The sequence below is a fragment of the Thermobia domestica genome, chromosome 2 (genome assembly GCF_964235325.1).
Source record: "Thermobia domestica chromosome 2, izTheDome1.hap1.1, whole genome shotgun sequence".
NCBI lineage: Eukaryota > Metazoa > Arthropoda > Insecta > Zygentoma > Lepismatidae > Thermobia > Thermobia domestica.
In genome coordinates this window covers 340,235,221-340,249,524 of record NC_137455.1, presented here as the reverse complement: position 1 = coordinate 340,249,524, position 14,304 = coordinate 340,235,221, and the positions used below count along the sequence as shown (strand labels likewise).

Below are 14,304 nucleotides of genomic sequence, written 5' to 3'. Positions count from 1 at the left end.
CATGCTAACGAAATAAGACTAAACAGCCACCGCTTAATTTGCTGCAACTTCACAGTAGAACGCTGGGCAATGTAGCAGAAACACAGAAATACTTGTTCATTGAAATTGTCACTATGGATTTCCTTCGTGGGGGGATTAAAAAAAGCTTCATTTATTGAGATATCTGTTTCATCATAGAAAAATTTCTTGTAGCAAGAATTGTGAATCATTTCCGAAACTCAACAAATCTATTTTTAAAAAAATACTGAAATAGAGCTTGTTCCAAGTTTTCCCGTGCTTCCCTCTACCTGAAACAAAATAAAACATGTAGAAAGCATTTTATTCACACATGTTATCTCGTTTCAGATAGAGCGAAATGTAAGAAAACTTGGAGCAAGCGCTAATTCAGGGTTTGCTCAAAATTGGCTTGGCAGGTTTTTGAAATAAGCTTCACAACCAGTGGCAGTTAGGAGGCTATCGGGTTTAATACCCCCCCCCCAAAAAAAATTGTTATATGCAAAATTTCATTAAAATTTGTCGGCACCCAAAAGGAAAAGTATAAGTGCTTATTCATGTGTTGTGCATTCCTCCCGAAACAAAATCCTAAATACACCACTGTTCACAACTGTGGCGAATGTATTTACGATCACAACGATCAGTTTTTTATTGGATTTACTAGCTTATAATCGACAGCACTAATGAAAATAAAAATTTTCAGCAACTTCCAGAACCAGCATTCTCTGATGGCAGTGGGGACCTAGCACGGGACCGGGGAGCGTAGGTCCCCCAGTTTATTTCGTTGACAAAATTAATTTAAGATATTATTTGTATATTTTCGGACATTTATAGTACATTGATGATACCCAGGCCCGTATCCACGGGGGGGCAAGGGGGGGCCGGGCCCCCCCTAAACTTTGGCTGGCCCCCATAAAATTTCACGGTAGGCTTGCAAATGAACTATAATATGGTGATGAAGTATAATATGATTGGGTCGGGCCCCCCCTAACTTCTACCGGGACCCCCCTAAATTTTTGGGCTGGCTACGGGCCTGATGATACCTATCATCGTCTGGTTTCTAGCTCCATTCCTCCAGTTTTTCCCTTCTAGATCCGACACTGTTTGGTTGTTTAGCAGCACATAAATGAATGAAAAAGTCCCCAGCCCTCCTCCCCACTTTAGAAATTGAAAGTTTTTTTCCTATACAAAAGTTTTTGTTCCATTTTGTGGTACAAACACCGAGTTTTGTGCCATGACCAGTTTTTAGTTACAGTAAAAAGAAATTCAGGGGAGGGAGACATACAGCCCACTTTAGAAATTTAAAGTGTTCTTTCCCATGCGATAATTTTGTGCTAATTTTCTGCAGTTTTCTTCTGCAGAACCCGAATTTTGTGAGTCTAGGGACATGAACCTCATAAACAGTTGATTTTTGAGACATTGATTCACAAGGAATGAAGTATGCTAGAAGTGAACTTGAAATACAAGTACGTCGTTCACAATACGCTAAAAGAAGTTGTTTTATCCGTGATAGCTAATAGTAGAGCCCTACTACAAACGTATTTTTCTCTTTAATCACTTACATTCGAATTATCTCTATTCCAAGCCAACTCAAAATACAAAGGCGGATCAATAAATAATCCATATTTTTTCCTCGCAGTATTATACTGACCTGGTACGTGAAGATTAAAAGAAAAATATACTTTGGGGTTCGAACTGTAGTCAGCAGCTGTTCATTCACATGCATTCTTGCGGAAGAAGCGTGAACTATTTAATAAATGTGGCGCATCTGGTACGTTCGTCTACTTGCTAATAGCAAAGAATTGTAATTTTAATCTCTTTGTGAGCAAAAAGATAATGAAGAAATCCTGGCCAGCCAAAGTTTCAATTTCGATGACTAAATCGAATAAGTTACACGCATAAGGCTGCAGTTGTTCTTTCAGAAATAATTTTCCGGGAGGCACTTCTGATACTATTCTATTTATTATTATATTATAAATGTATAATTTTGGTCTGTTCCGGAGATACATTCTCAGAGTTCCGGGAGCAGTGTTCCCCAAAAAACAGGTCTGGAAGAAATACTGTAAGGCTGTACTTCCAAACGATGGAGGAGTGAAAGGGTAGGTTTAAACTTCTGCCACGATGGGACAAATATGTTGAGAGTAGGTTTAATATGATACTTTATATAGGCTATATTCTTTATGTGTTACTTACTACACTTTCTTCTATATACATTGTTGTGCGTTATTTTTTATTGACCCACCCTCATGGATGTTTGGCTATGTCACTGACAGGAGACTCATGTCATTGAGAAAAGCCGGGAAAACACTTGAGTCCTGATTGTCAATCTTAAGCCCAATTTTTTAAAAAAAGATAATATTTGTATTGACGTATCTGAGAATAATAGTCTCCCCTTTCTCCAAAAGATACCTGGTGACACCATTGACAGACAGGTATTGAAACAGAGGATTTTTTGTTTATTAAATTATAAACATTTTTTAGATCGTTTTCCTCGTTTTCAAGATACAGGGCGATATAGAACGCTTTTGTTTTCTCAGGATAGAAGGCGCTATTGGCAACCTTTGTGTTCTTGAGATATATAGGACGTTACCGATAGATATTTTGGTTCTCGAGATACAGACCGTTATAGATTGATCCTTTTGTTCTCAAGATACAAAATGTATCAGATAGACCTTTCTGTCCTCGAGGTACAAAGTGGCATAGATAAGTTTCTTCTCAGGATACAGGATGTTATTGATATATTTTTCAAAATACAAAGATTCCTAGATATGTATATTTGTTCTCGAGATACAGAGTATTATAGATATATCCTTATCTTCTCTCGATACGAAGTGTCTTTGTTAGGTCTTTTTGATCTCAAGATATAGGTTATGAAGAGATATTTCTTTTTCAAGATACAGGGCGTTATAGATGGATCTTTTCTCAAGACATAAAATCTCTTTTTTTTTTTTTTTTTCAAGATACAGAACACTATAAATAGATTTTTTCAAGATACAAAATGTTTTTGATAGACCTTTTTGTTCTCGACATACAGTGTGTTATAGATAGATTTTCTCAAGATACAGGGGATTATACATAGATTTTTCTCAAGATACAAAGTGTGTTTGATAGATATTTTCGTCCTCGGCATACATAGTGTTATAGATATATCATTTTGTTCTCAAGACACAGAGAGTTATAGACATGTCTTAGGCAGATATATTTGTTGTCGAAATACAGAGCATTCAATCCTTTGCTTATCAAGATACAAAGTGTCCTTGATAGATCTTGTCGTTCTCAAGATATGATGTTATAGAGAGATAATTTTTGTCAAGATAACACCATAATAGATAAATTATTCTCAAGATGCATAGTGTTTTTGATAGATAGGTTTGTTCTAGACATAGAGAGCGTTATAAATAGATATTTCCTTTTCTTAAGATACCAGGTGTTATAAACATATTTTTCTCAAGATACAAAGTGTCTTAGATAGCTCATTTTCTCAAGATACAATGTTACAAAAAAAAAAAAAAAAAAAAAAAAAACAGCTATAGATAGACAGAAGTATAAAAGCAGCTTTTTCGTCATAGTGAGATAAAACATGATCCCATGGCTCCTCTATACACCTAGTGGACTTTATAATAAATATTATACTAGTTTAGATTTTGTTTTAGAAAAAAAGAAAACCTTTCCTACCTGTACTGTAGCACATCCAGCTCCTGTAGCATAAATAAACACTTTGGTCGGAAGACTTGGCAACTGTAGCCGCTGTGGTGGAGAATCGGGCCTAAGTTCCAGTGTGTCCGTAAGTTCCATTCCCGAGGTAGCTAAAGAAACAGTTAGAGCTCTATGACGGTCCAGGGCCAATGAGCCAAATTGAGCAAAAGCTTTCACACTTAAGTACAGCAACTGAAACGAAAAAAAGAGTAAAATGATTTGTTATGGTAACACTATGGTAACATCCCTGAGCAAGGTTTGCACAAGGAATATTGGAAAAAATGAAATCTTTAAGTTTTACGTTCCACGCTTATGCCGCTTAGGCTAAAGGAGACGGTGATAATTAGAAATGAATGAAATGGTGGAATTAAGAAAGTGGGAGAACCTCGAGAAAACCCACGAGCACGTGTTTGTCCACCACAAAATCCGCACTGTGCGAGCTGGGATCGAACCAGGGACCCTAAGCACTGGAGGTGAACACTCTACCACTGAGTCACTTGTTCCTCAGAAACCCGATGGAACTCAGCTTAATAGTAAGTCTTGTTCCTCAGAACCCCAGATGAGCTCACCTCAACAGTAAGTCCTATTTCTCAGAACCCCAGGTGATCTCATCTTGACAGTAAGTTCTATTTCTCAGAACAACAGATGAGCTCATCTTAAGAGTAAGCCATGTTTCTCGGAACCCAAGGTGTGCTCAGCCTAATAGTAAGTCTTGTACCTCAGAACCCCAGTTGACCTGAGCTTTATAGTAAATCCTGTTTATCATAGCCTCAGTTTTGTGAATCGATATAAAATACAAAAAGAAATACTCAAACTTATTCTTGTTTTTTTTTTTTTTTTTTTTTAACATATCCACGTAGAATTCGGAAAATTCTGTAACCGTAAGAGATTGAAAAATTGGAAGCAGATATATTGTCATTACGGAACAAGAGAAGAAATGTACTAGAGGAGTAGAAGAGCTTGTAACTTTCATAGCACGAAATCAAATGTTTCTTGATGTGAAGTGTACATGAACAGTTAGGAATTCCAGTTGGTAACCATTGAAAATTCTATTAATAACATGTAGAGGATGACAAATATTAGAAAACAGTCATCCCATATACGAAATGAGATTTCTCATACATATAGACCTTCTAGCTTTATTAATTACGCTTGAACTAGCAAAAGCAAAGTAAAACTTTCTAGGATAACGAAACTTCTGTGTACTGTAAGAAAATGATATTTGACATAAGTAGTTACATGTAGTTGGATGTTACAAGTTGAATGTGTTTCGCTTCCTCCAATGTATTTGTTTCTGCAAAGGTAATATATTAGGATCACCATAGGAATTCCAACTCAATATAGAAAACAAGAGTTTAATGTAATGCCCTCAGCGATGGTGCTGTCAATTTAGTCGTCGTTTAGGCTTAGCGTAATCAATTGTCATTAATTCGAACATGTCATTCTACGGAAAATGAACTAGTTTTCTCCACTTCAAAGACTTGGAAATAATATTAGTATTTGCTAGAAAGGTGATATTCTACTCAGAAACGTTTACTTCGATATGACTCCTCCGTAGATCTGTTAATTTGAAAATTGTATAATAAAACAACGAAAAGACTTTCTTTTGTGCGTAACATACGTCATATTTAAAAGTGGCGGCACTCGATAAGGTTTATACAAACTCAAAATTACTTTTATCATTCATTATCATTTAATTTACTTTTATCACTCATTATCTTCTATCATCTAATTTGACACCAGAAAGAAGTTTCTATCATAATTCTCTGACAAACTATAAGGTAAAAGCAGCTGTAGACGACACCCCCTCTAGTAGTTGACACTTTAGAGAAACTTTTCAAATAATAAGGTAACCAGAGATAAGATCACTAGGTGTTCCTGGTGCTATGCTGAACGCTGCTTTAATAGTGCGGCATTGCCAGATAGTGTCAAGTGTTTACTGATGCCAAATAATAAAGGGAGCAATCATGGAATTCTGCTTAGATACTTACTGGAGAAATTATTTTTCGACCTTTACCGTGATTTCTCTTCTCGAACTGCAACGCCAGAATCCAGGTTTTTTTCTTATTGTGACTAATACAGTAACTGTACAAATTTGGCAATAACGCATTATGGCGTTCTGCGCAAGTTTCGTCTCAAAAACTATTTCCTTAAATGTAAATTAATATTTAAATAAAATATGAAACATAACACGAAAAACGGTCAAACAATATATCTATCTCGTGATAAGATTGTTACCTTAAAATACTTTACACATACAAATAAATATTTCAAAAAACGTAGCACTTTTAGTAAGATCTAACAGCAAGTGCCATCTTGTGTGCCCATTGTAAAACGAATCAAATATTTTCTTTTATTTGTTGCATTTTTCGGTATCAAGAGACACAACCAAATGAATCAGTGTCTTGTGCAGTAGCTGAAAGAATACTCTATCTGATAGTACAATATTTATAATATGTAACGTTTCATTGCGCAGTAGTTAAGGGAATGAGCTAAAATATGTACTGACTTCCGGGTGGTGATCCACCTTAAAAATCATGAAGCAATACGGCTGCTACCCTCTATCGTGAAAACAAATAAACTAATTGGTTGTACTGCATTGTGGGTAGTCATGGCGGAGGATCTAACGAAGGTTGTGTGCGTTTGATGAGCGTTGTGAGTTTTTGTAAAGGATTTTGTTAAGCAGGTGAGTACCGTATTTCTCTTAAGGTATTACTCTTGTGTTTTTTGTTCTATCTGGTTCAAAATTATTCTTTGTTATTTTCTGAAAAGTGCTTAACGTATTTCAATAGAGATCTTTGTCCTACAACGAAGTTGTTGAAGTATGGCGTGGGTGTCAGGGCCGGCCTTAGATGATGCGGGGCCCGATTAGGAACATTTTGCGGGGCCTTAAGTTTACTATTAACTTCCACCAAGGTCTGTAGAAAGAATATATATACAAACGACAAACTTTGCACATGTGTTCAGAACCCCAATGTAAGATAAAATCTGCAACTTTGATCGAAAACGCTTAATTACGGAGATAGAGATAAATAAAAGGGTGAAGAATGGTCAGTTCAAGTAATTACTTTTAATTAGCTCTTTCTCCGTAATTAAACTTTTCCGACCAAAGTCGCAGAAAAAAAATTTCATGTATTGAGATCCTGAACACATATGATACGTTTGTCAGTTTATCTCCGGAACACCCTGTATATTTACTTATAAGCTTGAGTAAGAAAAATGATTAACGGCAAAGATACTTTAGAAACATTTTCCCGTTTCTACTACGTTGTGGAGTCCTCTTTCAGTAATCTCCCATCATGGACGGGCCCCACAACGGTTTTCCATCTGCAAAATGTTCTTGTGAAAACGCTCACTTTTTTCATTGGTTATAGCAGTTAGTTTTTCAGAGAAATAACTCGAATGGAAATGCAAACAATAAACGAACGAATACATATTTCACTGTAGTGCCTCGCAATTTTTCAACATGGTTCTGTACCACTATTTCATAGTTTTCTTATCTTATAAGTAACCATATTGATATCGAAATCTAGTTTCTTGACCAAACTTGTCAGAGAAGTGTGGAATATCAAGAAACGAGGGTGAGCAAAATTTTAAAGTGCTTCTGTTCATAAAGACGGCCGCAATGGCCAAAAAAAAAAAAAAAAAAAAAAAAAAAAAAAAAAAAAAAAACACTTCATTGATCAGAATAAGCCATAACAATGTTTCAAATTTGAAAATATCATTTTATTTGTAAAACGAGTAAAGGGATAAAAAACACACATTAACCGACACCGGGAGGAAGTAGACATCTATTTGAGGATATGATTTTCATGGCCGCCATCTCGAAGTTGGACATCTTGTATATCGCTTGATTTTTAAATAGGAAGGGGGTTATGTAATATATCAAATTAAGGTAGGATTTTACGAGAAATATAATGGCGAAGTCTATGTTTCCATAAGTTTATATTTGCAAGACATAATGAAATGCACATTAATATGAATTCATTGGTTCAAAGATTTCTTAAAAGAATTTAAGTCAAGAAAACCTTATGTATAGAAAACGCGCCCAGACGATAGCCAGTCGGGAGGCTGAATTTAGCACAAAGAAGCCGTCATAAATTTTGTGGTCCCTTTGGAAGAAGAAAAAGCTAAATGTTGCCATACTTAGCGCCTCCCTTTCCCCCTCAACCCTCTCTTTCTCTTCCACCCATGTGTCTAACAGTGTGTGTGGGTGAGGTTGTGTCTAAGAAAAAAGATCATTGACAAAAATTTGGTAACCGTTTTTGTTCAGTTTATTGACCGTCAGTCAGTTTTCAAGGGAGAGGAAAACAAAACAGGACAGTATGAAAAGAAACCACACACGGGGGCGGCTTCCCTTTGTGAGCAAGTGACTGTCTTTAGAGTGAGGCTACTATACGCTAGTGAGAACATTTAAAGTAGCTGCTTACGAAAGGTATAATCAGCTAGAAATCGTTATCGACTGCAGGCAAAATGAAATGGTGGTGAGACTCTCACAAACCTTAAGGAACTGGTGGAAGATGGATGACATTTTCCATTGGATTATTCGAGTTAGAAGACAAATCTTTATAAGCAAACACCTATTCAGTACGTTAGTTTTCCTGATTGTTTTATTTTTTTTAATACATCCACGGGATGTTTTTGCAGAAGAGGGCAAAGTTTGTCCTCTAGTTTTGTATTTTTAATATAACTATAATAAGAGAAAGGATATGCAAAGAAATCGCACTGTGGTTAATTTAATTGATGCAATCTCGTTATTCACGGTAGTATCACATAACATAATCAGCAAGAACACCAGGAAGTTTTACTTAGTAGTGTGTTCAAAATAAAAGAGGGTGTGCACCCAGAATAATAATATACATTTTTACTCAAACTCACAGAAAACAATATTTTTACGCCTAGGGGTGTGTGTAAGGAAATTTGGGCCAGTGTTAGGGGCAGAGATGGAGTGGGTCAGTGGGTCAAGTGGGTCAAGTTTTCTGAGTAGGTCAGTGGGTCGTGGGTCAACCATGTGACCTACTGCGACCCACCACCCACCGTGACCCACTGCGACCCACCACCCACCGTAACCCACCACCCACTATGACCCACTGCGACACACGACCCACCGTGACCCACTGCGACCCACCGACTCAGTATGATCTATCGACCCTCTCTGCTCACTGCATTGTAGACAGTATCTTCTGAAGACTGGTAAATTTGTCTCCGTTTTACTTTCAAGATCTTCATTTCCCTTCCTTTTCACTTGTTTCTGTCTACTTACCTGAGGTGAGTATATCTAACCAAGTGAAAAAAGAACTTCAGGCACTTTTGGATATTGATATTTTTAATAGTAATAATAGCACTAGGACTTATACTACAACGTGGCTTTCGAGACCTGTGAGTTTTTAGAGCTAACTACTGGAAAAAATACATTATTGAATCACTGTAATATATAAATTATTATATAAAAGATTGAATGTAACTATGTGTGCCGGATCATCACGGTCAAATTGCAAAGTCAAATGAAATTACTTTTGGTATATAGTTAGGCCTTAATCCAAATTGGGATATTATATTGCTTTTATTATAATACATAATATCCTAAGGAGGTAGCGAGGATCCGAATTTTTGCGAAAAAAATGAGTATCTCACAAACCGTTAAACTTATGGAGCTGAAATTCAGTGTATTAACTATTTATTGAAAATAAACAGAATGTGTCCTAGCATTTTTTTAAAATTCTCCTTTATGTTGGGGGGGGGGACTTTCTATATATGGAAAATTGGTAGTGAGTTGGTTTGTAAAAATGATGGAAAACGATCGATGTTATTTAAGAAAAAAATCAGAAACAAAAAATACAGTGCTTGGCTTCATATATCCATTGTTTTCTGCTATAATAATTGCTTAAGCTTACGTTTATTATATGGAGCACTTACAGCACAGGGCAATCAACCCATAAAGTTGTGAGAAAATAGGCATAAAATTTGTACTGTAAGCTTAATTACACGGAAATTTGAGGTTTGGATTGTACGCATAATTGTATGGAAAATTTTACACTTTTTCCCCTTTACGTTGGTCTACTTACTTTGATTTGGAACTTTGAAATTTCATCCTTTTTCCACTGAAAAGTATTGATAATTCAACAAAGAAATAATTATACTATGATAATTTAATTGAAATTCATCGTAATTTGGCCCATGGCAAACAGCAGTGTGGTAATTGAAGGGGAAGAAGGAGGGAAATACCCATTCACCTCTGAACACTTTTCAGGACCCTCGTTCCCTTTCGCTTTCTAGAGGGGAGAGGAAACTTGGTAATGGCATCAAACCTTCATGTGTAATTACAAAAATTAAATTTATAAACAAATAATAAATCATCAAGCTATAATTGATCATTTATGCACAAGGTTCCCTATCGAAGGTGTGGTAGATGAAGTTTCTGTTCTCCATGAGTCGACATTGCCAACTGACATGGTCGATATGGAAAAAATATTGTATGGTGATAGAGAGATGATACTTCTTGCTGAGTATTTCAAAACTGACCGAGAAAAATCGTTATCAGACTTAAGTCTAACAAGTAGATTGTCGATGAGAAGTTGCAGAAATCGGGTAGAAGTATTATCAATTTCCACGACAGAGTGCGAACGGGGATTTCCCCTTATGAATTTACAGATGACTGATATTAGAAATAGACTAATGCCCGGTTGCACCAACCGAAGATTAAGATCGGATAAGATAATCAATTGATTATTTTTATCTTTGGATAAGAATCTTACATCGTTGCACCAACAGTTTGTGAGAAAGGATTAACTTATCCATGAGTAATCGGAAGCTGTATAAAACTATGACGTTTATGACATGACGTCATGCGATATCATGCATTTGATTGGCTAAAACAGTGCAGTAACAACTGAAAACTGACTCGCGTAGCATGTGGTAACTTTTGTACTAGATATGGGAAAAAAGCGGGTGAAGTTGACTGCTCGGGAAGGCAGATATGTTTTAATGCTTTTGGACAAACATGTCCTTTAACAAATAATAATAATAATAATAATAATAATAATAATAATAATAATAATAATAATAATAATAATAATAATAATAATAATAATAATAATAATAATAGTAATAATTTATAATAATAATAATAATAAAGTCATATTAAATACTAAAATGAAGCTGTTTCTGATATTCCAATACATATATATATATATATATATATATATTTGGTCTAGGAATTAATTCGTGCGGGTGGACAAGAGATGGCGCAACGAACGGAGCGTCCCACAGTTCCGTGTATCCACACATGTGTTGCAAACCCCTGTCATCGCGTATTGTTCGTAGTATAGGGCAGTGGATTAAAGCGTCAACAACACCAGTTTGTAGTTAAGTGAACATGGCGCAATTTGTGCCTGATAAAGTGTTTTTGCGGGGTGTCCTGCTGCATTACTTTAACATGCAGAAAAGTGCGACTGAAAGTCATCGTATTTTGGTGGAAGTGTATGGTGACCATGCTCTAGCTGAGGGAACGTGTCAGAAGTGGTTTGCACGGTTTAGAAGTAGTGATTTCGGCTTGGCAGACCAAGAGCGAGCTGGACAGCCAAAAAAATTTCAAGACGAAGAATTGACAGCATTGCTCGAGCAGGATTCGTGTCAAACGCAGGAACAACTTGCAGCAGCATTAGGCGTTGATCAAACAACAGTCTCCAAACGCTTGAAAGCCATGGGAATGATTCAAAAGATGTCACATTGGGTTCCACATGAATTGAAAGACAGAGACGTTGAAAGACGAAAAACCATTTGCGAATTGCTGCTTCAACGACAGAGCAGAAAGGGGTTTCTGCATCGAATTATTACGGGTGATGAGAAGTGGATCCATTACGAGAACCCTAAACGAAAAAAGGCCTGGGTGAAACCAGGTGAACCAGGTCCATCACAACCAAAACGAGATATTCACTGTGCAAAGGTTATGCTGTGCATATGGTGGGATATGAAAGGTGTGGTGTACTATGAGCTGCTGCAACCCGGTGAAACTATGAATGGAGAACATTATCGACGACAATTAATGCGTTTGAAGCAAGCTCTGGCCAGAACACGACCAGAATGGGAGAACAGACATGATAAACTTATTGTTCAACATGATAACGCTCGCCCACATGTCGCAAAACCGGTCAAAACCTATTTAGAAAATGTCGGATGGGAAGTTTTACCCCACCCGCCGTATTCACCAGACGTTGCTCCTTCGGACTACTACTTGTTCGATTGCATGAACAACGATTTGATTGGACAGCGGTTTAGTTCTTCAGAAGATATCGAAACATGGGTCTCTGACTGGATCGCTTCCAAGGATGAGGACTTCTTTCGCCACGGAATCCGTACATTGCCTGACAGATGGGCGAAAGTGGAGGCTAGCGATGGACAATATTTTTCTTAAGGTATTTATGTATTTTGTGTTTGTACTACAGCTTCAATGTGTGCGTACCAACCGCACGAATTAATTCCTAGACCAAATATATATATATATATATATATATATATATATATATATATATATATATATATATATATATATATATATATATATATATATACGAGCGCTTTTCTTTCTTTTTTTTGATAAGCGGAATGGCGTGGAAAATCAGCCGGCGAGAGCTCATGTAGTTCGGATCTTACATTAAGCTGTAGGACCGCATCCTATATAGCCTCGCTGCTGAAAGGGATGCTAAACTCCAAACCAAATCAAATATAGATATCTAGGGTTCAAATATTAAATTGAAAAAAAAATAATAGAAGAATAGCTTTGTTCTAGCAGATCAAACTCCTTTATCCGGCTGTTAAGAGACATTTTCAAGTAAGGGTGGGTAGTCCATGTTTCTTAAATAATTTTTGACTACAAACTACGCTAAGCTTCACACAAATACCGTCTTGTTCAAAATCCAACTTTCGGTATTTGCACTGAAGTATAGGATAGGATAGGGAGAAGTAGAGAATATTAGGGTAGAATACGGTAGCGTAGGGTAGAGTAGTGTAGGGTAAGTTAGATTACGTTAGCACAATGCTTTTCCAATTTTTTCAAATATAGGGTAGGGTAGAGTAGGTTAGGTTACGTTAGCTCAATGTTTAACCACTATTTTAAAATATAGGGCAGAAAAATGAAATGAAATCTTTAAGTTTAACGTCCCACGTTTATGCCATTCAGGCTAAGGAAGACAAGTGAATGATAGAAAAATTGGTGGAATGAGAATTGGAGGAAACAGGAGTATCCTGAGAAAACCCACGGACACGATCTTGTCCAAAACAAATTGACTTGGCCTGCGATCGAATAAGGGACCCCACGCACCAGAGGTAAGCGCTCCAAATGTAGGGTAGAGTAAGTTATGTTAAGTTACGTTAGGTTACCTTACAATCAATATTTAGGCCATTATTTTGAAGTGTAGGGCAGAGTAGGAAGGGTTAGGTTAGGTTAACTCATCATATTGCCGTGTCTCATCATCACACTGTATTTAACAGTTATATGAGTATGAATGGGGGAATAATGGGGACATCAACAATGAGGTTATATGTCCCCGTCTCGCCCCCCACGACTCCGTTCAGACCACCTTTTTAAAATCCAAATTTTGATATAGATTTACATCTACACCGCCTCGCCAGTTCCGCTAAAAAAAAAAAAAAAAGTTTAAGTTTACATTTGCGTCGCCAGTTGGTTGTATTGCATTCCAGAAAGTAGCACTGGTGTACCTAAATATGGTCATCTTTATAAAGTAAAGTTTATTTTAGTAGTTGACTGTCGGGTTTGCATAATGTTACCAATTGGCGATGCGGTGCAGATTTACGTATGGATCCAGCAGAAATTTCTTGCATATATATATACTTCTTTTTCAGTAAATCGACTTTTTGTATCTTAAATAATCATTCTTGGGTGAGGACTTGCATTCCCTTGTATAGATTCATTTTAGGGGAACTTCAGTGTATGTATACGATAAGAACTATTGCGCAAAAGACACTAAGCAACTCTTGCTAGATGGTCACTAAAGCATGAATGCTATCTAAACAAGTTACGGTAGGAGCGCAGAGGAGTGACCCGATCGGTAGCGAGGGTGTGCGTTAGCGAAAGGTCGGTATAGATATAAACGAGGATAGTGCAAACACTATATATATGGCATCAAATTACCTTACATGTTGAATAATGTATTTGTTCGTTACTAAAAACGTTATAGGTAATTGCCCGATTTTTTATTGCTTGTATATTTGTGTTCCAAATTAAGGGTTAAGTGCTGTATCGCCGGACCAGTTTTAGGAAATGGGTAAATTGGTTAATTTATTTTGATTTCTGATAAAGAATTATTGAAAGTCATGTGATGGGAAAAGTTGAATTAAGAAAGTGTCTGTTGTTGGTTGTTTAGTGGCAGATAAGGCAGTGTGGAAATGGCGCGTATGTGTCAAAGTTCAGACACTCATATTTGAGTTTTATCGAATTATATCCTAACTAAATGTAAGTTAACCATCCTAACCTGCTAGGTGGCCACTACGACAATGTGTTTCTGCAAACAGTGCAGATAGTTATTAGTATGAACCCATGACAAGTGCTATTGAAACTCGTATCATTACCAAAATTCACATGTTTTCACTACCCTC

The 14,304-nt window shown here is 36.6% G+C and overlaps 1 protein-coding gene across 1 annotated transcript in view; it reads right to left on the bottom strand.

Moving 5' to 3' along the window:
* The window catches only part of LOC145678735 (C3 and PZP-like alpha-2-macroglobulin domain-containing protein 8), a 1,617,316-nt gene that overhangs the window by 174,009 nt on the left and 1,429,003 nt on the right, over positions 1-14,304 (bottom strand). Inside the window, exon 23 of the mRNA XM_081749186.1 lies at positions 3,670-3,882. Within this exon, the coding sequence (XP_081605312.1) occupies positions 3,670-3,882 (213 nt within the window). The remainder of the gene's footprint in view (positions 1-3,669; positions 3,883-14,304) is intronic.